Source organism: Bufo bufo, chromosome 6 (genome assembly GCF_905171765.1).
Source record: "Bufo bufo chromosome 6, aBufBuf1.1, whole genome shotgun sequence".
Taxonomy (NCBI): domain Eukaryota; kingdom Metazoa; phylum Chordata; class Amphibia; order Anura; family Bufonidae; genus Bufo; species Bufo bufo.
Window position 1 is genome coordinate 363,894,754 of NC_053394.1, and position 22,860 is coordinate 363,917,613.

Sequence of the window (22,860 nt, forward strand, 5' to 3'; positions counted from 1 at the left end):
AGGCTGGTTTAAGTTTAAGGCCACATGGATTTTCATGCATTGCTATAAGGTACTTTTATGTTTCCAAATATGAATAAATCCCATCAAGCTTTCCTATGACGTATTTGAAGCTTTATTGCACTATGTATGTGTCCTGTGTTTTTCTCTGAACATGGATGCACCATTTTTGAGACCATCTTGGACAGGAGGTGTGGAGCCATTACCAACCCATGGGGAATAATATTTATTCCTGGAGAAAGAGGAGAAGGAGGACTGCTATACAGCTCGTCACCTTGTGTGGACACTGATAGAGCGGAACAATTGTTTCTGGTTATACTTGTGACTTTTGCAGATACTTCAGATACTTTGAAAACCTTTCTATTTATGGTTGCTCCACCTGGTTGTGTTTTCTGTAGACCAATTAAATTTTATTATTTTTCTAGTTTAAAGGGGTTTTCTCATCACATTGGTGGCATATTGCTAGGCTATGTCAGCAGTGTCAGATAGGTGCAGGTCCCACCTCAGAGACTTGCACCTATCTTCAGAACGGGGACCCCTGAAGTGAGAGAGCAGCCGCCTTCCATTCATTTCTATGGGACTGCTGAAAATAGATAAGCACTGGCTTGGCTAGCTTCGGCAGTCCCATAGAAGTAAATTGAGTGATAGCCGCACTTGCGCGGTGAGCTCTCCATTCACTTTTTTCGAAACTCCTCACAGAGGTGTCGTATTTGTGTTTTTCCATCTTCTACAAATAAATGGATGCTCACCGCCTATTGAGACGGTTAAAAATTAAAATAATAACAAACTTTATTGAAGATAACAATAAAAAATAGTAGCTAATCCCTCTCTTAAAATTTAGAGATAGGCAGGTGGGATCTAGACCGAGTCGGGTTCAGTATCTATTCATTTAGTATAGCCACTGAGTTATTCAATAAAATGTATCTATAAATCACTGCGAAAGGTGTGATCCGTTGCTAACGGCAATCCCCAGCAGAAATGCATACAATGGAGGATGTCGGCAGTGGACCACATGCATCACAGTTGCATCCTACACAAGATGGGATAATGTGTGGATGCAAATATAAAATACATAAGTCACTGCGAAAGGTGCACCACAATGATATGCAACTGACAACACTGGCTAATCCCTACAGCTGATGTTAAGAATTGAGACTTTAGCCGATGTATTCCAGTCAGGAACACATCGGAGCCCTTTTGCACCATCGTCAAGGTATCTCAGCGTGGCATGGGTTCCTACCACTAGACTACCTACAGTGTGTGAACACGGTCTGAGAGGTGCTAAGATACAACTTAGGCCTCTTTCACACGACCGTATGGCTTTTTCAGTGTTTTGCAGGCCGTTTTTTCCAGATCCGTTGTTCCGTTTTTTGTTTCCGTTGTGTTTCCGTTTCGGTTCCGTTTTTCCGTATGGCATATACAGTATACAGTAATTACATAGAAAAAATTGGGCTGGGCATAACATGTTCAATAGATGGTTCCGCAAAAAACGGAATGGATACGGAAGACATACAGATGCATTTCCGTATGTGTTTTTTTTGCGGACCCATTGACTTGAATGGAGCCACGGAACATGATTTGCGTGCAATAATAGGACATGTTCTATCTTTCAACTGAACGGAAAAACGGAAATACGGAAACGCAATGCATACGGAGAACATTCCGTTTTTTTTGCGGAACCATTGAAATGAATGGTTCCGTATACGGAACGCAAAAAACGGGCCGTAAACGAAAAAAAAAAAACGGTCGTGTGAAAAAGGCCTTATAGCCAAGCACCCACATACCTCCATAGTGAAATCAATCAGTTAGTGGGAAAGATGATAAGGCTGTAAGCCCCACCTATAACAGGCCATGTGACACAGGCTATCCGTTAGCAACAGATCACATGCGGAGGAATTGTTCCCCCGGTTATAAACACGCCACAGGGTTTGGGGTTTTTGAGCATTTCCTCCCATTAAGGCCACTTTATTTCAATAAAATTTATCTGTATAGCGCCACCTGCTTTTTCCCCCCTTACTTCTCTATCCACCTTGCTGAGGTGGACGCACATGCCCAGTTCCATCCTTTAACTACCTCCTGAGTTGCAGCAGATAAGACACTCCCCTTGAGCTGTCAGCTTGATGTAAATCTAGCAGAGCAGTGATTGGGGAGATCTCTGGATCTACATGAGGTACAGGGCTGGTTCTAGCTTTGTTAAAAAGAGATTGTCACGTACTTTATGATTTCTGATTTTCATATTTTACATTAATCATGGGATAACCTTTTTAACCCCTTAGTGACCACCGATACATGTTTTTACGGCGGTCACTAAGGGGCCTTAGGCTGGACCGCAGCTTTTTTACGGCGGCCCAGCCAACCGCTGCATGAGAACCGCGGCCCTGCTCTAACAGCCGGGACCAGCAGGAGTGCCGATCCAGGCTGTTTAACACTTTACATGCCGCGGGCAATGGCGCCCGCCGCATGTAAAGCGGTGACAGAGGGACTCCCTCTGTCTCCCATCGGCACCCCGCAAATGCGATCGCGGGGTGCCGATGTGTGTGAAGCCTACCTGGCTGCCGATGTCCTGGCTGTAGTAATTTCCAGCAGGCTGAGCCTCTCTGGTACAGCCTGCTGGTCAATGTTAAAATAGCATTGGTATTAAAATGCAATGCATTATAGGGATAATGCATTGCGTTTTAAAAGCAATCAAAATACTGTCTGTTATAGTCCCCTTGTGGGACTATTAAGTGGTAAAAAAAAACTAAAACAAAAACACATTTAACAAATAATAAAAGTCCCATAAAAAAAAATTACACTTTTTTTTCCCATTCAAAATATGCTTTTCAATTAAAAAAATTGCAAAAAAAAAATCTCCCCCATATATTTGGTATTTCCGCATCCGTAACGACCCAGACTACATAAATATCACATAAAAAAAAAAAAAGACTTGATAATTTATTCTTAGTTGCCACCGAAAAAACATAATAACAAGTGATCAAAAAGTGCCATTTACTCCAAAATTATACCAATGAAAAATACAAGTCGTCACGCAAAAATTAAGCCCTCACGCAACTCCAACTCCAACCAAAAAGTTATGGGTCTTGGGAAGCAGCAATGTAATGTAAAAAAAAAAATTAAAATCTTAAAAAAAAAGCAATTTTACTGCAAAAAAGTAGTAAAACCTAAAAAAACTATATGTATTTGGTATCACTGTAATCGTACTGACCCAGAGAATAAAGAAATTATGTTATTTATACCAAAACATTTATGCCGTAAAATTTATAACGTAAAAACGCAGTGGCAGTATTGCTGTTTTTCCCATCTCCCTCCCAGAAAGAGTTAATAAAAGTTAATCAGAAAGTTATGTGTACCCCAAAATGGCGCCATTAATAACTACAACTTGTCCTGCAAAAAACAAGCCCTCATAAAGCTATATAGACTGAAAAATTAAAAAGTTATAGCTCTTGGAACAGGACGATGAAAAAAGGAAGAAAAACGCTTGGTCAGTAAGGCCCAAAACAGGCTGGTCAAGGTGTAATTAGGCTGTTGGCACTCGGTATGCTGCTGCATGGTAATTTTTTGTGTCTAGAGGGGAACAGCTTTGTAGTATGACTTAGGATTTGTCAACAAAAATTCTTAATTATTTACAAATTTACAAAGTAGTTAGAAACAACACTATTCGTTGCAAATCTCTAATTTGCAAAACTGATGCATGGAACATTGCCTGTCAGTAAATCTCCACACACCAGGCAGATCTTTTCAGTGAGAACCAGTACACTCCCAGAATCACAAAATAAATGAATAAATGCATTTTTCAATCATGAGTCTATTGTCACTTGCTGTAAAACTGCACTGTGTGACGTCTGAGCTGCGCAAAATTTTCTTCTTCTAGCACAACAAACCCTGCGTAGTCTGATCCTGCGGTCATATTCCCTTCCATTTGTTCCCAGTTGTATGCTAATGTACATTAAATATGTGATCAAGACAGTGGGGACACATAGAGGAAAGTATGACTGTAGGATCCGACTACACAGGGTTTGTTTGTTGTCTGTTACCATGGAGACACATAGGAGCTGTATGAATATTCTACAGTTTTTAAACCAGCACCTGGATCATAATACTTTTGTAATTGCATGTACTTTAAAATTTGGCATAGCCACTGAGCTATTAAATGAAATGTATCTGTATAGCGCCACCTGCTGTTTATTTTTCTTTCATCCTCCAACTGCCTCCTGAGCTGTGATAGGAAGAGCTGAGACACGCCCCCTGAGCTGCAGCAGAAAATACACTCCCCTGAGCTGCCAGCTTGATATAAATCTAGCAGAGCAATGATTGGGGAGATCTCTGGATCCATGTGAGGTACAGGGGTAGTTCTAGCTTTGTTAAAAAGAGGTTGTCATATACTATATGATGTCTGATTTTAATTTTTTACATTAGTCATGGGATAACCCCTTTAATTTGTCATTTTAAATGCGTTGGAACTATAATAAAATTGGTTTACAGCTCAAAAGTTCTTCCTGGCCCCATAATTGTGGTCTGGAGGCATCACATAATGTGGGTCACTTGCCATGGCTGTGCCGCTGGGCAGCTGTTTGTCACACTGCACACTTTACTAGGTCAGAACATTATGTAACATTAAATATCACAGTTTTAGGTGAATTTGCATTGTTTAAAGATAATATACCATATAAACTTTCTTACCCTCCATGTTGCATCGGACAGAAAGGCAGCAGAAACCATTCACCCTATTGAGGGTGCAGTGGACATCTTCGAAGGTCATTCCTCCTAGGTCTACTTTATATGCAGGATTCAAAACATCAAAGTGTACCTGTTTTTTTTTAAAAAAAGACTACAGATTAAAAGGTAGGAACTAATAGATTCTACTGAAGCGCATCAAATAACTCCCAGTGCATTACATTATATATTGCATTCCCCCAAAAAATCTTACAGTTTATTATATCATACAATGAGTACAGTAAAGTACTTCATCATTGCAAGCAGGGGCAATACTATCTATAACAGCAGCTCTAGGCATTGCCAAATAGAGGGGCTCTCGAAAGCTAAAGGTCAACTACTATGGTGAGGGCATACAGAGTTTACAATCACACCGGCAAGAAGAAAGGAAGGTGGCTTTCTGTGTTCGTGAATAACAGATGGTGTAACCCTAGTCACATCACAGTGAAAGAAGGGATTTTCCAACCAGACATCGAACTGTGTGTGGTTGGAATGCGTCTGCCGAAATAATTCCTGAAAGTAGTTATATATCCCACCTTTAGCCGATGTAGACAGAATGAAAAGTTATCCTCACCATAATAGTGAGAGTGCAGAATCAAAGTCCACAGCATTTATCGCAGTGTCGAGAGACTTCAGTGATGTTTCTCTTTCATCATGTTTGCCAACATTTAATTAGTTTATTAACTGAAGGACCAGAGAAAGGACACGAAAGGACACTGGACTTGTTGTACGGCAATGTTAAAGGAGGTTATAACTCTATAGCTTTCCTTCCACTGGGTTGTTCTAAACATAATCTGGTACTCCTTACTACACAGGATTAGCCCCTGGTCCGTATGCCCGTCTGCGCCAGGACAGCGAGGAAGTGGTCACCTGAGGTTATAGAATCACTGCAGGCATTGCTTTGGGTTGACAAAGTGAGATGTTCTTTTGTGAACCACATAATCAGAATATTGATGATATAACAACATGTGTCGCTGGCTATATTAACTTCTGCATAGATTCAGTTGTACCCTCCAAAACCTACCGATGTTTTCTCAATACCAATCTATGGGTCACTAGTAGCCTTAAATTCCTCCTGGACCAGAAGAAGATAGACTTCAGGTCAGAGGTTAAAAATGTACTCAACAGGGTGCAAGCTGAACTAAAAAATTAGGATAAAGGAGGCTAACGAGGAACATAGGACAAAGCTGAAAACCAAAATGGAGCAGAATAACACACGTGAAGTGTGGAGAGGCCTGAATGACATCACTGGATTGAAACCATGCAGCTCTGGAACAATAATAGAGGATAGATGCGATTGGGCGAATGAGTTAAACAAGTCTTTTTTAAGGTGTGATAATGACCCTTCTGCTCAATTGTCTTCTACTCCATCTTCCGTGGTGGTCTTGCCTTATAGCATCTCAAGTCAAAAATGCTCATTGTCCTTTAAAGACCATACTTTCTCCACTATGAGTATCTGAATGATCCCCCCCCCACTTTGGGCAAGTATATTAGCAGAGCCCCAACATTTACTGCTGATTAGGTGATGAGGGAGCTAAAGAAAATTATAAGCTGTAAGACCTGATGGCATTGAGCCTAAGGTCCTGAAACTTTGTGCTGAGTAGCTATATGAGATCTTTTAGCAGATATTCAACTTGAGCTGCAGCCAGGTGAAGGTCCTTTTGAAGTGGAAAACTTCTTGTGTGGTCCCTGTTCCCAAGAAGAACCCAGTGACCTTGAATGACTATCGTTCAATTGCCTTGACCTCTCACCTGATGAAGACTCTGGAAAGACTGATGTTGGTCCATTTGAGATCATTGGTCAGTACTGCTCTGGACTACCTGCAGACCCCCCCCCCCCCCCCCCCATGATGGCTGTGTCTCGGACAAGGCTGTATCTAAGACAAGGCCATATACAGTGTGGTAGCTCTTCAAGGGACTATATTAGCGCGTTACTGTTTAACATCTACATCTTTGATTTTAGATACAACTCTGGCATGTACCACTTGCAGAACTTCTCAGATGACACTGCCATTATGGGGTGTATCAGTAAGGGACAGGAAGATGAATACAGCGAGCTGGTGTCTGACTTTGTCAACTGGTGTACCTCAACATCAGTAAGACAAGGGAGATGGTTGTTGATTTTAGGAAATTGAGACCCCCCCCCCCCCAATCCCATCACCAGTTATTGATTTAGTGAGAGTGGAGGTGGTTGGCACTTAGAAGTACCTGGGAAGGAGTATATTTGGACGATAAACTGGAATAGAGTTGCAATACCAATGCAGTGTTCGAGAAAGGTCAGAGTAGTGGAAATTGAGGTCCTTTGGAGTATCCACTACATTTAAAGAGTTATCTTCTTATCTTATTAAACCTACTACCTTCACTTTCTGCTTTACCCTTTACCATCTGAAACTACAAGCCAGATGACTATATTTAGTGGTTAGCTGATTGCCTCACACTAATTAACCACTTCAGCCCCCCTAGCTTAAACACCCTTAATGACCAGGCACTTTTTACACTTCTGACCTACCCTACTTTCACCGTTCATTGCTCGGTCATGCAACTTACCACCCAAATGAATTTTACCTCCTTTTCTTCTCACTAATAGAGCTTTCATTTGGTGGTATTTCATTGCTGCTGACATTTTTACTTTTTTTGTTATTAATCGAAATTTAACGATTTTTTTGCAAAATAATTACATTTTTCACTTTCAGTTGTAAAATTTTGCAAAAAAAACAACATCCATATATAAATTTTTCTCTAAATTTATTGTTCTACATGTCTTTGATAAAAAAAAAATGTTTGGGTAAAAAAAAATGGTTTGGGTAAAAGTTATAGCGTTTACAAACTATGGTACAAAAATGTGAATTTCCGCTTTTTGAAGCAGCTCTGACTTTCTGAGCACCTGTCATGTTTCCTGAGGTTCTACAATGCCCAGACAGTAGAAAAACCCCACAAATGACCCCATTTCGGAAAGTAGACACCCTAAGGTATTCGCTTATGGGCATAGTGAGTTCATAGAACTTTTTATTTTTTGTCACAAGTTAGCGGAAAATGATGATTTTTTTTTTTATTACAAAGTCTCATATTCCACTAACTTGTGACAAAAAATAAAAACTTCTATGAACTCACTATGCCCATCAGCGAATACCTTGGGGTGTCTTCTTTCCAAAATGGGGTCACTTGTGGGGTAGTTATACTGCCCTGGCATTCTAGGGGCCCTAATGTGTGGTAAGTAGTTTGAAATCAAAATCTGTAAAAAATGGCCGGTGAAATCCGAAAGGTGCTCTTTGGAATGTGGGCCCCTTTGCGCATCTAGGCTGCAAAAAAGTGTCACACATCTGGTATTGCCGTACTCAGGAGAAGTTGGGCAATGTGTTTTGAGGTGTCATTTTACATATACCCATGCTGGGTGAGATAAATATCTTGGTCAAATGCCAACTTTGTATAAAAAATGGGAAAAGTTGTCTTTTGCCAAGATATTTCTCTCACCCAGCATGGGTATATGTAAAATGACACCCCAAAACACATTGCCCAACTTCTCCTGAGTACGGAGATACCACATGTGTGACACTTTTTTGCAGCCTAGGTGGACAAAGGGGCCCACATTCCAAAGAGCACCTTTCGGATTTCACCGGCCATTTTTTACACATTTTGATTTCAAACTACTTACCACACATTAGGGCCCCTAGAATCCCAGGGCAGTATAACTACCCCACAAGTGACCCCATTTTGGAAAGAAGACACCCCAAGGTATTCTGTGAGGGGCATGGCGAGCTCCTAGAGGTTTTTTTTTTTTTTCTTACAAAGTCTCATTCCACTAACTTGTGACAAAAAATAAAAACTTCCATTAACTCACTATGCCCATCACGAAATACCTTGGGGTGTCTTCTTTCCAAAATGGGGTCACTTGTGGGGTAGTTATACTGCCCTGGCATTTTAGGGGCCCAAATGCGTGCAAAGTAGTTTGAAATCAAAATCAGTAAAAAATGGCCGGTGAAATCTGAAAGGTGCTCTTTGGAATGTGGGCCCATTTGCCCACCTAGGCTGCAAAAACGTGTCACACATGTGGTATTGCCGTACTCAGGAGAAGTTGGGCAATGTTTTTTGGGGTGTCATTTTACATATACCCATGCTGGGTGAGATAAATATCTCGGTCAAATGCCAACTTTGTATAAAAAAATGGGAAAAGTTGTCTTTTGCCAAGATATTTCTCTCACCCAGCATGGGTATATGTAAAAAGACACCCCAAAACACATTGCCCAACTTCTCCTGAGTACGGGGATACCAGATGTGTGACACTTTTTTGCAGCCTAGGTGGGCAAAGGGGCCCACATTCCAAAGAGCACCTTTCAGATTTCACCGGCCATTTTTTTACAGATTTTGATTTCAAACCACTTCTCATGCATTCGGCCCCTAAAATGCCAGGGCAGTATAACTACCCCACAAGTGACCCCATTTTGGAAAGAAGACACCCCCAGGTATTTCGTGATGGGCATAGTGAGTTCATGGAAGTTTTTATTTTTTGTCACAAGTTAGTGGAATATGAGACTTTGTAAGAAAAAAAATAAAAATCATCATTTTCCGCTAACTTGTGACAAAAAATAAAAAATTCTAGGAATTCGCCATGCCCCTCACGGAATACCTTGGGGTGTCTTCTTTCCAAAATGGGGTCACTTGTGGGGTAGTTATACTGCCCTGGCATTCTAGGGGCCCTAATGTGTGGCAAGTACCGTATTTTTCGGCCTATAAGACGCACCGGCCCATAAGACGCACCTAGGTTTTTAGGGAGGAAAATAAGAAAAAAAATATTTTTAACCAAAAGGTGTGCTGTGTATTTGGTGGGTTTGGAACTAATGGTGGTCTGTGGATGGCACTATTACTGGGGATCTGTGGATGACTGACACTGTTATGGGGGGGATCTGTGGATGACGGACACTGTTATGGGGGGATCTGTGGATGACGGACACTGTTATGGGGGGGATCTGTGGATGACGGACACTGTTATGGGGGGGATCTGTGGATGACGGACACTGTTATGGGGGGGATCTGTGGATGACGGACACTGTTATGGGGGGGATCTGTGGATGACGGACACTGTTATGGGGGGATCTGTGGATGACGGACACTGTTATGGGGGGATCTGTGGATGACGGGCACTGTTATGGGGGGGATCTGTGGATGACGGACACTGTTACAGGGGGATCTGTGGCTGGCACTGTTACAGAGGGGGGGATCTGTGGCTGGCACTGTTACAGGGGGGGATCTGCGGATGGCACTGTTATGGGCTGGGGGGATCTGTGGGTGGCACTGTTATATATGTGCCATCCACAGACCCCCCAGCCCATAACAGTGCCATCCACAGACCCCCCCCAGCCCATAACAGTGACATCCACAGACCCCCCCCAGCCCATAACTGTGCCATCCACAGACCCCCCCAGCCCATAACTGTGCCATCCACAGATCGCCCCCAGCCCATAACAGTGACATCCACAGACCCCCCCAGCCCATAACTGTGCCATCCACAGATCGCCCCCGCCTCCTTCCCCCCCCGCTGCCGCCAGTATACAAATATAAGATGTTATATTCATTTATTGGTTATTAAACATGCCCCCTCAGTCCTATTACTACCTTACATCCTAATCGCTTCTGTAGAATTCAGGCAACCCAAGCAGGGCGGCCGGCGCATCTCTCACTGACGTCACTTGCCTGCCGGCTTCATTCAGGCACATGACAAGAGTTACGCTGCCGCCCGCCTGGCCTGCCTGAATTCTACAGATGCGATTAGGATGTAAGGTAGTAATAGGACTGAGGGGGCATGTTTAATAACCAATAAATGAATATGACATCTTATATTAGTATACCGGAGCGGCGGGGCGGGGCTATACTACACTGACTGCACCGCCCCGCCGCTATTGCCAGCCCCCAGATCCTCCTCCCAGTCCCTCCCCGAGTCCCCGCTCGCTCCTACATCGCAGCTTGCGATGTAAAACGGCAAGCATTCGCCCCATAAGACGCAGGGGCATTTCTCCCCCATTTTGGGGGAAGAAAAAGTGCGTCTTATGGGGCGAAAAATACGGTAGGTAAATGACCTGTGAAACCCGAAAGGTGCTCTTTGGAATGTGGGCCCCTTTGCCCACCTAGGCTGCAAAAAAGTGTCACACATGTGGTATCGCCGTATTCAGGAGAAGTTGGGCAATGTGTTTTGGGGTGTCTTTTTACATATACCCATGCTGGGTGAGATAAATATCTCGGCAAAAGACAACTTTTCCCATTTTTTATACAAAGTTGGCATTTGACCAAGATATTTATCTCACCCAGCATGGGTATATGTAAAATGACACCCCAAAACACATTGCCCAACTTCTCCTGAGTACGACGATACCAGATGTGTGACACTTTTTTGCAGCCTAGATGCGCAAAGGGGCCCACATTCCTTTTATGAGGGCATTTTTAGACATTTGGATCCCAGACTTCTTCTCACGCTTTAGGGCCCCTAAAATGCCAGGGCAGTATAAATACCCCACATGTGACCCCATTTTGGAAAGAAGACACCCCAAGGTATTCAATGAGGGGCATGGCGAGTTCATAGAATTTTTTTTTTTTTGGCACAAGTTAGCGGAAATTGATTTTTATTTATTTTTTCTCACAAAGTCTCCCTTTCCGCTAACTTGGGACAAAAATTTCAATCTTTCATGGACTCAATATGCCCCTCAGCGAATACCTTGGGGTGTCTTCTTTCCGAAATGGGGTCACATGTGGGGTATTTATACTGCCCTGGCATTCTAGGGGCCCTAAAGCGTGAGAAGAAGTCTGGAATATAAATGTCTAAAAATTTTTACGCATTTGGATTCCGTGAGGGGTATGGTGAGTTCATGTGAGATTTAATATTTTGACACAAGTTAGTGGAATATGAGACTTTGTAAGAAAAAAAAAAAATTTCCGCTAACTTGGGCCAAAAAATGTCTGAATGGAGCCTTACAGGGGGGTGATCAATGACAGGGGGGTGATCAGGGAGTCTATATGGGGTGATCACCCCCCTGTCATTGATCACCCCCTATAAGGCTCCATTCAGATGTCCGTATGTTTTTTGTGGATCCGATCCGTGGATCCGTAAAAAACATACGGACATCTGAATGCAGCCTTACAGGGGGGTGATCAATGACAGGGGGGTGATCAATGACAGGGGGGTGATCAATGACAGGGGGGTGATCAGGGAGTCTATATGGGGTGATCACCCCCCTGTCATTGATCACCCCCCATAAGGCTCCATTCAGATGTCCGTATGTGTTTTGCGGATCCGATCCATGTATCCGTGGATCCGTAAAAATCATACGAACATCTGAATGCAGCCTTACAGGGGGGTGATCAATGACAGGGGGGTGATCAATGACAGGGGGGTGATCAATGACAGGGGGGTTATCAGGGAGTCTATATGGGGTGATCACCCCCCTGTCATTGATCACCACCCTATAAGGCTCCATTCAGATGTCCGTATGTGTTTTGCGGATCCGATCCATGTATCCGTGGATCCGTAAAAATCATACGGACATCTGAATGCAGCCTTACAGGGGGGTGATCAATGACAGGGGGGTGATCAATGACAGGTGGGTGATCAGGGAGTCTATATGGGGTGATCAGGGGTGAATAAGGGGTTAATAAGTGACGGGGGGGGGGGTGTAGTGTAGTGTGTTCCTTGGTGCTACTTATTACTGAGCTACCTGTGTCCTCTGGTGGTCGATCCAAGCAAAAGGGACCACCAGAGGACCAGGTAGCAGGTATATTAGACGCTGTTATCAAAACAGCGTCTAATATACCTGTTAGGGGTTAAAAAAAATCACATCTCCAGCCTGCCAGCGAACGATCGCCGCTGGCAGGCTGGAGATCCACTCGCTTACCTTCCGATCCTGTGAACGCGCGCGCCTGTGTGCGCGCGTTCACAGGAAATCTCGCGTCTCGCGAGATGACGCATATATGCGTGACTCTGCGCAGGGCTGCAGCCTCCGGAACGCGATCCTGCGTTCGGCGGTCCGGAGGCGGTTAAAGGGGCTCCTGAATCTGAATGCTTTTGTAACTGCCCGTAATTGTAATTAAATTTAGTATAGCCACTGAGTTATTCAATAATATTTTTTGTTCTTTTTGTTTCTTTGTTTCTTTTTGTTCTATTTTTTCTTTTCTTTATTTCTCTGTCCACCACACTGAGGTGGTCATACACTCATAGTTTAAATCTTCAGCTGTCACCAGCCATATCTTCTGTTAGAAGCTGTGACAGTTAGTGGGACAGAGCTACAGCAGAATGGACACACCGCCTGAGAAAGGACCCCCCCCAAGCAGTGATAAGGAGGGAGCTGCAGCAGAAAGGACTCCCTCACTGACAAAGGACATACCCCTTGAGCTGGCAGCTTGAAATAAATCTAGCTGAGCAATGCATGGGCACCATAAGAGACACTGTTGGCAGAATGCATAGAGAAGCTAATTCCACCTCTTTTTTATGCCATTCAATGTATGCTTTAAACATTAGATGGGTTTTCCTGTATCTTTAGATTGACCTATCATCTGGAATGGATATTAGATCAGCAGGCATCTGATATGCCGCAATCCACCATCGATCAGCTATTCGGGAGTAGCTCCGTGCTGGAAGTAAACAGCATTGTCGATTAAATGGTGGATGGAGTTTTTTACTGGAGCTCAGCTCAAATTCACTTTAGGATAGGCAATCAAAAAAGTCCTGGAGACCCCCTTTAAAATAATTGCACGCTATATGAATTTTAAAAACGTAAAAAAAAAATGTAAAAACCATTTTAATTTTATATTTTAAAGTAGACCTTCCACAAAAATCTTTATTCTCTGACCTGTTAGAAAGGTTCATGATGTAAACTGTAGTGGAGGTAATCTTCGTACTAGTGACTGTATTGGTGAGTTATAACCTCCCTTCTGCTTCTCAGCTGTGTCATGTGACCAGCACTCTGACTTTCCAAATAACACATCTTATGTGTGGACAGGAAGTCAGTTTCTCTATGTATTCCTATGGGAGCCACAATGTCAGTCTCAAAGGAATGAATTGAGTAGTAACTGACTTCCTGTCCTGTGTCAGTTGGAGATCAGAGTGCTGGTCACATGACACAGCTGAGGATCAGAAGGGAGGGGATAACTCAAAAATACAGTCACTGGTAAGAAGATAACCTTCACTACCGTTTACATCATGGACCTTTCTAACCGGTCAGAGAATAAATTTTTTTGTGGGAGTGTTTATTTAATGTAAAAAAAACATTTAAATAATATGTATAGTGTATAATCTTGTTTATTTTTTTCGCAGCTGAATTCAGTGGTGTATAATGTAATGGATACGAGTGGTGTATAATGTGATGGAATAATGAATCCACCCAGCAAAGGAGGCAATATGGACAATCACAATACATTTGTAAGTGGCTTGTATTAACTTCCACTACATGATAAATGCCATTTTCCATTTGGCTGTTACTATAAAATGACATTCTTTCCCCACAGTGAACAGAATTACGTACCGCCATAATCTGGTATCCTGGCAGTAGTGACATTTCATCAGCAGCTGACCTTGGGGTAACTTGATGGATAAAGATTCCTGTTCTGTTACCCCCAATTATACTTATTTGTTTTAGCAGGTCATCTCCCGGAAAAGCAATGGATGTCAGTCGACTGGACATTCTCTGAGCATACCGCCTCCGTACAGGGCTGCAATGTAAAGTAGAAAAATACGGAAAACTATTATTTTATATAAATGTAACTATCTACAGGACAATACAATGACATTAAAACAAAACAAAAAAAATCACAAATAAGGCTTTGTTCACACCACAATTTGATGAGAAGTCTGAAATGTATGCATGGATCCATTCACTTCAATAAGGCAGAGTCCACAGGAAATGAACAGAAATGGGTCAGACAGGGTACATAGATTACCGCAATCCTGAACTCTGTTTGCCTTATTGAAGTGAGTGGATTCATCATGGTATATGTCTTAATGCAGTTTTTGAGAATTTAGGTGTATACCCCTGACAGAACGCCCAGCAGAGGGCTAAATGCAATGTGAACCCAGCCTTAGTCCTACTTGGCATTATAGCAGTACTGGCCAGTCCAAGAACGAAGTTGTTTTGCATTTGCTTTGGGAACACTGGAAAAAACATCCATTTATTTCAACTGGTTATCCTGCAGTTTTGATCCAGAGGAAGGCTGAACACATCCAACAGACTATTTTAGGTTAAAAAAGGTGATTTACTAACCTTTCAAGACAACCAATATCATAACTTCTCTCACTTATATCCATGTGTGATAACAGTTCAAGATCTACAACAAAAGATACTGGTTAGGCCTCATGCACACGAACGGTTTTTTTCCCGTTTACATTCCGTTTTTTGCGTTTCAATGGGTCCGCAAAAAACCCAGAATGTACTCCATATGCATTCTGTTTCTGTATTTCCGTTTTTCCGTTCAAATATAGAACATGTCCTATTCTTGTTCGCATAACAGACAAGGATCGTATTGTTCTATTAGGGGCCAGATGTTCCGTTCCGCAAAAAACGGAATGCACACAGATGTCATCTGTATTTTTTGCGAACTGCAAAACACTGAAAAAGCCATAGGGTCGTATGCAATAGGCCTTACTGTGTCATTTCGGGGTCATTTTATAGTATATTTACTGCTAATTGTATTCATGTTGGATAGATTTTTAGTTTTAGGCAGCAGAAGAAAATTAATTTGCTACAATACCTCTAACCACAAAATACAGTGCAATCTGCAAGCCTCATGATAAAGAGCAGGAGAACTTCATTGTTCACGGGGTAAGTGTTATCAGTGATTGATAGTATTCTCTGTGTAAGTGTGTATACATAGATAGTAACATAGTAGTAACATAGTACATAAGGCCGAAAAAAGACATTTGTCCATCCAGTTATCCTGCAAGTTGATCCAGAGGAAGGCAAAAAAACAACAACTGTGAGGTAGAAGCCAATTTTCCCCACTTTAGGGGAATAAAAAATTCCTTCCCAACTCCAATCAGGCAATCAGACTAACTCCCTGTAGCTGTAAGTCACTGATAGTTGTACACAGGGAGATGTTCTCAGTGATTGCCAACATTCTCTGTATAAGTGTGTATACAGATATAGCTGTCAGTCACTAATAGTTGTACATGGGGAGGTGTTATCAGTCATTGATAGCATTCTATGTGTAAGTGTGTATACAGAGATATCTGTCAGTCACTGATAGTTGTACACAGGGAGGTGTTATCAGTGATTGATAGTATTCTCTGTGTAAGTGTGTATACAGAGACAGCTGTCAGTCACTATAGCTGTACACAGGGAGGTGTTATCAGTGATTGATAGCATTCTCTGTGTAAGTGTGTATACAGAAATATATGTCAGTCGCTAATAGTTGTACATGGGGAGATGTTATCAGTGATTGATAGTATTCTCTGTGTAAGTGTGTATACAGAGACAGCTGTCAGTCACTATAGCTGTACACAGGGAGGTGTTATCAGTGATTGCCAGCATTCTCTGTGTAAGTGTGTATACATAAATAGATGTCAGTCACTGATAATTGTACATGGGGGGGGTTATCCGTGACTGATAGCATTCTCTGTGTTAAGTGTGTATACATAGATAGCTGTCAGTTACTGATAGCTGTACGCAGGGAGGTGTTATCAGTGATTGATAGTATTCTTTGTGTGAGTGTGTATACAGAGATAGCCGTCAGTCACTGATAGTTGTACATGGGAGAGGTGTTATCAGTGATTGATAGCATTACCTGTGTAAGTGAATATACACAGATAGCTGTCAGTCACTAATAGTTGTACACCAGGGATAGCCTTCTCTGTGTAAGTGTGTATACAGAGAAAGCGGTCAGTCACTGATAGTTGTACACAGGGGAGGTGTTATCTGTGATTGATAGCATTCTCTGTGTAAGTGTGTATCCATAGGTAGCTGTCCGTCTCTGATAGTTGTACATGGAGGGGGGAGGGGGGTTATCCGTGACTGATAGCATTCCTCGTATAAGTGTGTATACAGAGATAGCTCTCAGTCACTGATAGTTGTACATGGGGGAGATTTTATCAGTAATTTATAGCGTTCTCAGTGTAAGTGTTGATGCACAGATAGCTGTCAGTCACTGATAGTTGTACACCGGGGATATCATTCTCTGTGTAAGTGTGTATACAGAGCTGCTTGGGCGAAGAAGAGGATATGTGTGGGTTCAGCTCTGAACCAGGACAACCCCTTAAAGGGAATGTGTCCGCTCGTACCAGTAATTGAAGCTAACCCATTTGTAGATGTGTGCTTTCACCCTGAATACAATGTACTTCCTCCCCTCCTGATCTGTGGTCCCAATTCAGAGAAAAATTTGCTTTTTATGATATGCTAATAAGCCCCTTGGTGCAAAAAGATAAGGCTTCACATGAGCCATCACAAAAACTGCAAACATTTTTTAATAAAGACCAATTGAAAAAAGTTTTTTTAACGCAAATTGAGTAAAATTTTAAGTCTGTGTCAGCGTACTTTGTGCCAGAGTAATCAAAAAGTGCACATTGTTTGTTGAATTTGGCTCATCTATAAGCCTAACACTTTTGTCTAGAAATGCTACTTCAGATTTGTACGTTATCTCCCTACTGTAGTGGCTTTGGGACTTTTTGCGACTTTTTAGTAGTCATAACTCTGGAGTGAAACTCATTAAAGGTGTTAAGCCATCTCATACATTGGGGCATATTGCTGAGATATACCCCCAATGTCTAATAGGTGCAGGTCCCACCTCTGTGATTAGCATCTAGCTCTAGAACAGAGGGCGCAAAGTGAAGGAGAGCGGACCGTGCTGGCTTGGCTATTTCCGTCAGCCTCATAGAAGTGAACGGAGAACCTATCAGACATCCTAGCAATATGCCCCCAATGTATGAGATAGGCCAACCCATTTAACATAGTTAGTCACAAAAACTTGTGCAAGTGACCTCATAGACAGATTTCTGGAGTGCAGGGCTTGATAAATTCCCGTGTTTACGTGGGGTGGCAATCAGGCGGTTACATTCTAGGTGTGAGACATTGTGTAGAGTCACACTGAATCTTTACTCTGGGTAAAGGAAAGGCCAGCTATAGCCCCACACATGGTAGATAGAGGGTAGACATAAAATATACCTAAAACACATAATACATTTAGCATACATGTGATTTAGTCCACTTTTTGATATAATTTGCCAGACAATTCTGATCAGAGGTAATTTGCTTACTAAATCTCACTCTTTATAAAGGCAATCCACACTTGAAATCTGGTACCAAAGTCATGATTTGGGGACGGGATATTTTTGTGACTCGTGAGCCAAAGTGAACAAAACTAATTTCTGTTTTTTAGTCAAAACAGTTTACCTTTTTTATATTCAAAGTCGAAGTCTGCCTCTGTTCTTTCTGCCTCAAGAAGATCGGGGAGTTCATTGGAGCAACTGAGTGCAAGGAAATAAATATATATATATATATTGAGCACCATTTCTTATTTTATATTTCCTTGATATCATAATTGCTTTTTTTTTTAGGCTACTTTCACACTAGCGTTGTTTTAATCCGGCGTTCAATTCCGACACCGGAACTGCCCGCCGGATCCGGAAAAACGTGTGAAAACGGATTACATTTGAATCCTGATCAGGATTTTGATCACAATGAAAAAATGCATTGGTAAAAACGGATCCGCCATTTATGGACTTTAACTTTTTTTTCACATTTTTCGGGTTTAACATGCGAAAGCCGGATCCGTTTTGACTGATCCGGCGTTAATGCAAGTCAATGGGAAAAAGGCCTGATCCGGCGTTCAGTCAAAGTGTTCAGGCTTTTTGGCCGGAGGTAAAAATACTGCATGCTACGTTTTTCTGAAAAGCCTGATCAGTCAAAAAGACTGAACTGAAGACATCCTGATGCATCCTGAAGGACTTACTCTCCATTCAGAATGCATGGGGATAAAACTGATCAGTTCTTTTCCGGATTTGAGCCCCTAGGACGGAACTCAGCGCCGGAAAAGAAAAACGCTAGTGTGAAAGTACCCTTAATGTAGTATTGACATATTCTTATATGCACTGAAAATCAGAACTTAAAGGGGTTCTGCACTTTGTTTAAACTGATGATCTATCCTCTGGATAGATCATCAGCATCTGATCGGCGGGGGTCCTGGGACCCCTGCCGATCAGCTGTTTGAGAATGCAGTGGCGCTCCAGCAGCGCCGCGGCCTTCTCACTGTTTACCGCTGGCCGAGTGACGTCACGACTTGTATCAACTGGCCTGGGCGGGGCTAAGCTCCATTCAAGTGAACAGAGCTTAGGCCCACCCAGGCCAGTGATACTAGTCATGACGTCACTGGGCCTGCAGTAAACAGTGAGAAGGCCGCGGTGCTGCTGGAGCACCGCTGCTGGAGCACCGCTGCTGGAGCGCCGCTGCTGGAGCGCCGCTGCTGGAGCGCCACTGCCTTCTCAAACAGGTGATCGGCGGGGGTCCCGGGTGTCGGACCCCCGCCGATAATATGCTGATGATCTATCCAGAGGATAGATCATCAGTTTAAACAAAGTGCAGAACCCCTTTAAATTAGACAGATTATTATTATCATTCCAATGCATCTGTAACGGTCACGTACACGCACACACAGGGGGGAGGATAGTGACCACTGCGCTCCACCCTCACCCCTGGCCCTGCCTACTTGCCTCCTGATGACAGGGGATAACTGGACGGCAGTCCCTAACTTAGTATACGTGCGGGAAGGACAGACAAGACAAATAACGGATAGTGAACGGACCGGGTCAAAACCAAGAGGACAATGCAGTACAGAGGGATAAGCAAAGAAATGTCAGGAGAAGCCGTGGTCATAAATACCAGGAGAGTCGAGAAGTACCAAAGGAGTCCGCAAAGAATAGTCAGGTGGAAGCTGAGGTCAATATACCAGGAAGGATGCGCAGTACAGGAGGAGCAGGCAAAGGATCGTCAGGGAACAGGATCAGGTAAGTACACAGGTATCCAACAACTGCCAGGAACCTAAATTAACAGGCAACCTGTGGCCAGCAGGCTGCCTGTATTTATAGTGGGGAGTGAGGGTCATGTGACGTGGCCAGCGTCACATGACCGACAGACCAACCAGTCGAGCACCGAGTGATCAGCTCGGCGCTCAAGGCAGACCTAGGAGCAGGGAGCCTCCCAGCTAGCAAAGCCGCCCTGGGAATGAGGTCAAACACAGATCCTCGCTCCCGAAGCTAAGCAGCAGGTCTGCGGCTGATGGGAGACCGAGTGCGCCTTCGGAACCCCGTTACAGCATCTCAGGAGAAAAAAGAAGCAACTGTCCTCTAATTCATACAGACCTACCAAATGTAGGTAGGTAGATGGAGGACTAGACTACAGACAGTTTATATGTAGTCTGTAATCATGATAATATCCATAGGGCCCCTCAGCAATACTTAGTATGGGCCCCCCTGCCCCATCCAGTTTCCCAGTACACGAGCTCTCAGGCAACACAAAGAGCAATGCCCCAGATTTCTTACTAATTGACATTTTTTTATTAGGTGGAAAAATTTGAATGAAAAAAAAAATGTCCGCCTCACCCACTAAAAGTGAAATAGGTGCTTCATAAAGATGCTCATTCTCAGTGTACTGTATTTATACCAGACAACTGGCAAAAATACATTGAATATATCTGCTTCCCTTCTATTACAAAGCTGGCTGCCTGCATGTACCACTAGGGGGAGCTCAGTGCATAGGAATTTACAGGGTTTGACTGGAAGCATTGACTGGAATGGAGGCTGAAATAATCTCTTTGCATTGACCTCCACCTAGTGGTAGTTCAATGAAAATGCAGTATTTACTTGTCGGGAAAAGAAGGAGTTCCATGCAAAGCCCCCTCTCCCCCCGGTTCCCCTAGCCAGGGGCAGATTGGCCATAGACCCTACAGGGAAATTTTCCGGTGGGCCGATGCCCAGTGGGCCACCCAAGTCCTCCTCTCTTCCACTGACCGGGTACATAATGAGCTCTCAACAGTAATTAATGTTGTGGGAATCATGCACTCATGTACCCAGGGCCGTCTTTAACAAGGGGCAAAAGGGGCAGCTGGCCCGGGCCCAGTTGCTCCTGGGGGGCCCAAGGCAGCTGCCTCTTGAGCCCTGCTAGCCACTGCCCCGGGTGTCAGGCTGTCAGCTACACAGGGGGTGCTGCCATGCCATGCCTGCCGGAACTCCAGGCAGAATACTGTGAGAGCTGTGATTCTCTAGGACCTTAGATGACATCATCACCATGTGACTAGTAACCTAGCAATATTACTGGTCACATGGCTATGAGGTCATCAAAATCCTTTCTACCAGGAGTGTTGCTGTAGAAGTTTGCCTTAACTGTGGAGCTTTTTTTGTGAAGATTACATCAGGAAAAGGGGCTGTTATGCTAATATACTGTAAACTACTGTATAGTGGGGTGCTGTATAGTGTGGGGGCCTGTATACTGTGGGGGCCTGTATACTGTGGGGGGCTGTATACTGTGGGGGCCTGTATACTGTGGGGGGCTGTATACTGTGGGGCCCTGTATACTGTGGGTGCTGTATATTGTGGAGTGCTATACTGCTGTACTGTATAGTGTGGGGGGCTGTATACTGTGGGTGCTGTATATTGTGGAGTGCTATACTGCTGTACTGTATAGTGTGGGGGCTGTATACTGTGGGTTCTGTATATTGTGGAGTACTATACTGCTGTACTGTATACTGTGGGGGGCTGTATACTGTATACTGTGGGTGCTGTATATTGTGGGGTGCTATACTGCTGTACTGTATACTGTGGGGGGCTGTATACTGTGGGGGGCTGTATACTGTCAACTGTGGGTGCTGTATATTGTGTAGTGCTATACTGCTGTACTGTATACTGTGGGGGGCTGTATACTGTATACTGTGGGTGCTGTATATTGTGGAGTGCTATACTGCTGTACTGTATAGTGTGGGGGGCTGTATAGTGTGGAGGCCTGTATCATGTATAGTTTGGGGTGCTGTATACTGTGGGCTGCTATACTGCTCTACTATATACTGTGGGGTACTGTATAGTGTGGGGTGCTATACTGCATACTGTGTGGTGCTGTATACTATAGGGTGCTATACTGCATACTGTGGGTTGCTGTATACTATAGGGTGCTATACTGCATACTGTGGGGTGCTGGGGTGCACTGTAACACTAGGGTGAGCCGAGCCCTGGTCTCCTTCCTGCAGAGCGGTGCCCACTTCCAGCCTGAGCCCAGCTGCCCAGAGCACTGATCCTGAGCCGCTGGAGTCTTCAGAACTGGAAGTATTTACAGTCATTCACTGTACTCTACCAGATGTGTGGATTTTTTGTGTGTGTGTTGTGGTGGAGGCCGTGATTGCCTGCTAAGGTGTGGGAAGGCGGGATCCAGGGGGCCCAAGTAAATTTTTGCCCAGGGTCCAATCAATATTAAAGACGGCCCTGCATGTACCCAGCCAGCGGCCGCACATGTCCTCTGGAATTCAACTGCTGTGGCCCGCACCTCATCACGTAAGCCCGCTGCTCCATAGACAACTGGAGGAGGAGGACAGAAGATGGTAGCTATTGATGGCAACCACAGAGGGCTACCTTTTGGGGCAGTATATTGTGCTACACTTTGTTTTTTGGTTCTGCTGAGATGGTATTTTGCACTATGATATTGCAGACCCCGTCTACTTGTGTTGCCCCGCCTTCTGTTAATTTGGACCCGCCTACAAAATGGGGCCACTTAGTTTTTTTTTCCAGGGCCACTTTAAATTGCGTGGTCTGCCTCCATTGAAGGTAGGCCACTGATTATATAATCACATAGGTCTGTGTTCAAGGATTTTGTGGAATCCTAATGGTAGTGTGAACTTAATGTGAACTTAATGGTAGTGTGGGCAGATCTTCACTAAAGAAACATTGAATAATTAGATTAAAACACTAAACTTTATTAGGTATTTATTAAAATGAAATCATTGAATAAGAGGGACTTGATTTGACACATCCAAATAGAAAGGAAAAGAAATAAAGAAAAAACTACTATTGACCTAAAGACATCTACACATTGTAGCCAAACACTGTATACAAGTCTCCAATCTGCCTGCTGTGGCGCCTTCTGGCATATGAGGGACTAATGCGCTACGCACATATGCTGTAGCGCCTATGACGGATGGAGGGCCA

At 43.5% G+C, this 22,860-nt stretch overlaps 1 protein-coding gene across 3 annotated transcripts in view; it reads right to left on the minus strand.

The window, feature by feature from the left end:
- Positions 1–22,860, minus strand: part of CARD14 (caspase recruitment domain family member 14) — a 99,811-nt gene that overhangs the window by 18,799 nt on the left and 58,152 nt on the right. For all 3 annotated transcript variants that reach the window (XM_040435113.1, XM_040435114.1, XM_040435115.1), the window contains exons 11-14: positions 18,068–18,141; positions 14,948–15,011; positions 14,213–14,399; positions 4,678–4,804 (exon numbers count right to left, since the gene is read on the minus strand). In XM_040435113.1, the coding sequence (XP_040291047.1) occupies positions 4,678–4,804; positions 14,213–14,399; positions 14,948–15,011; positions 18,068–18,141 (452 nt within the window). The remainder of the gene's footprint in view (positions 1–4,677; positions 4,805–14,212; positions 14,400–14,947; positions 15,012–18,067; positions 18,142–22,860) is intronic.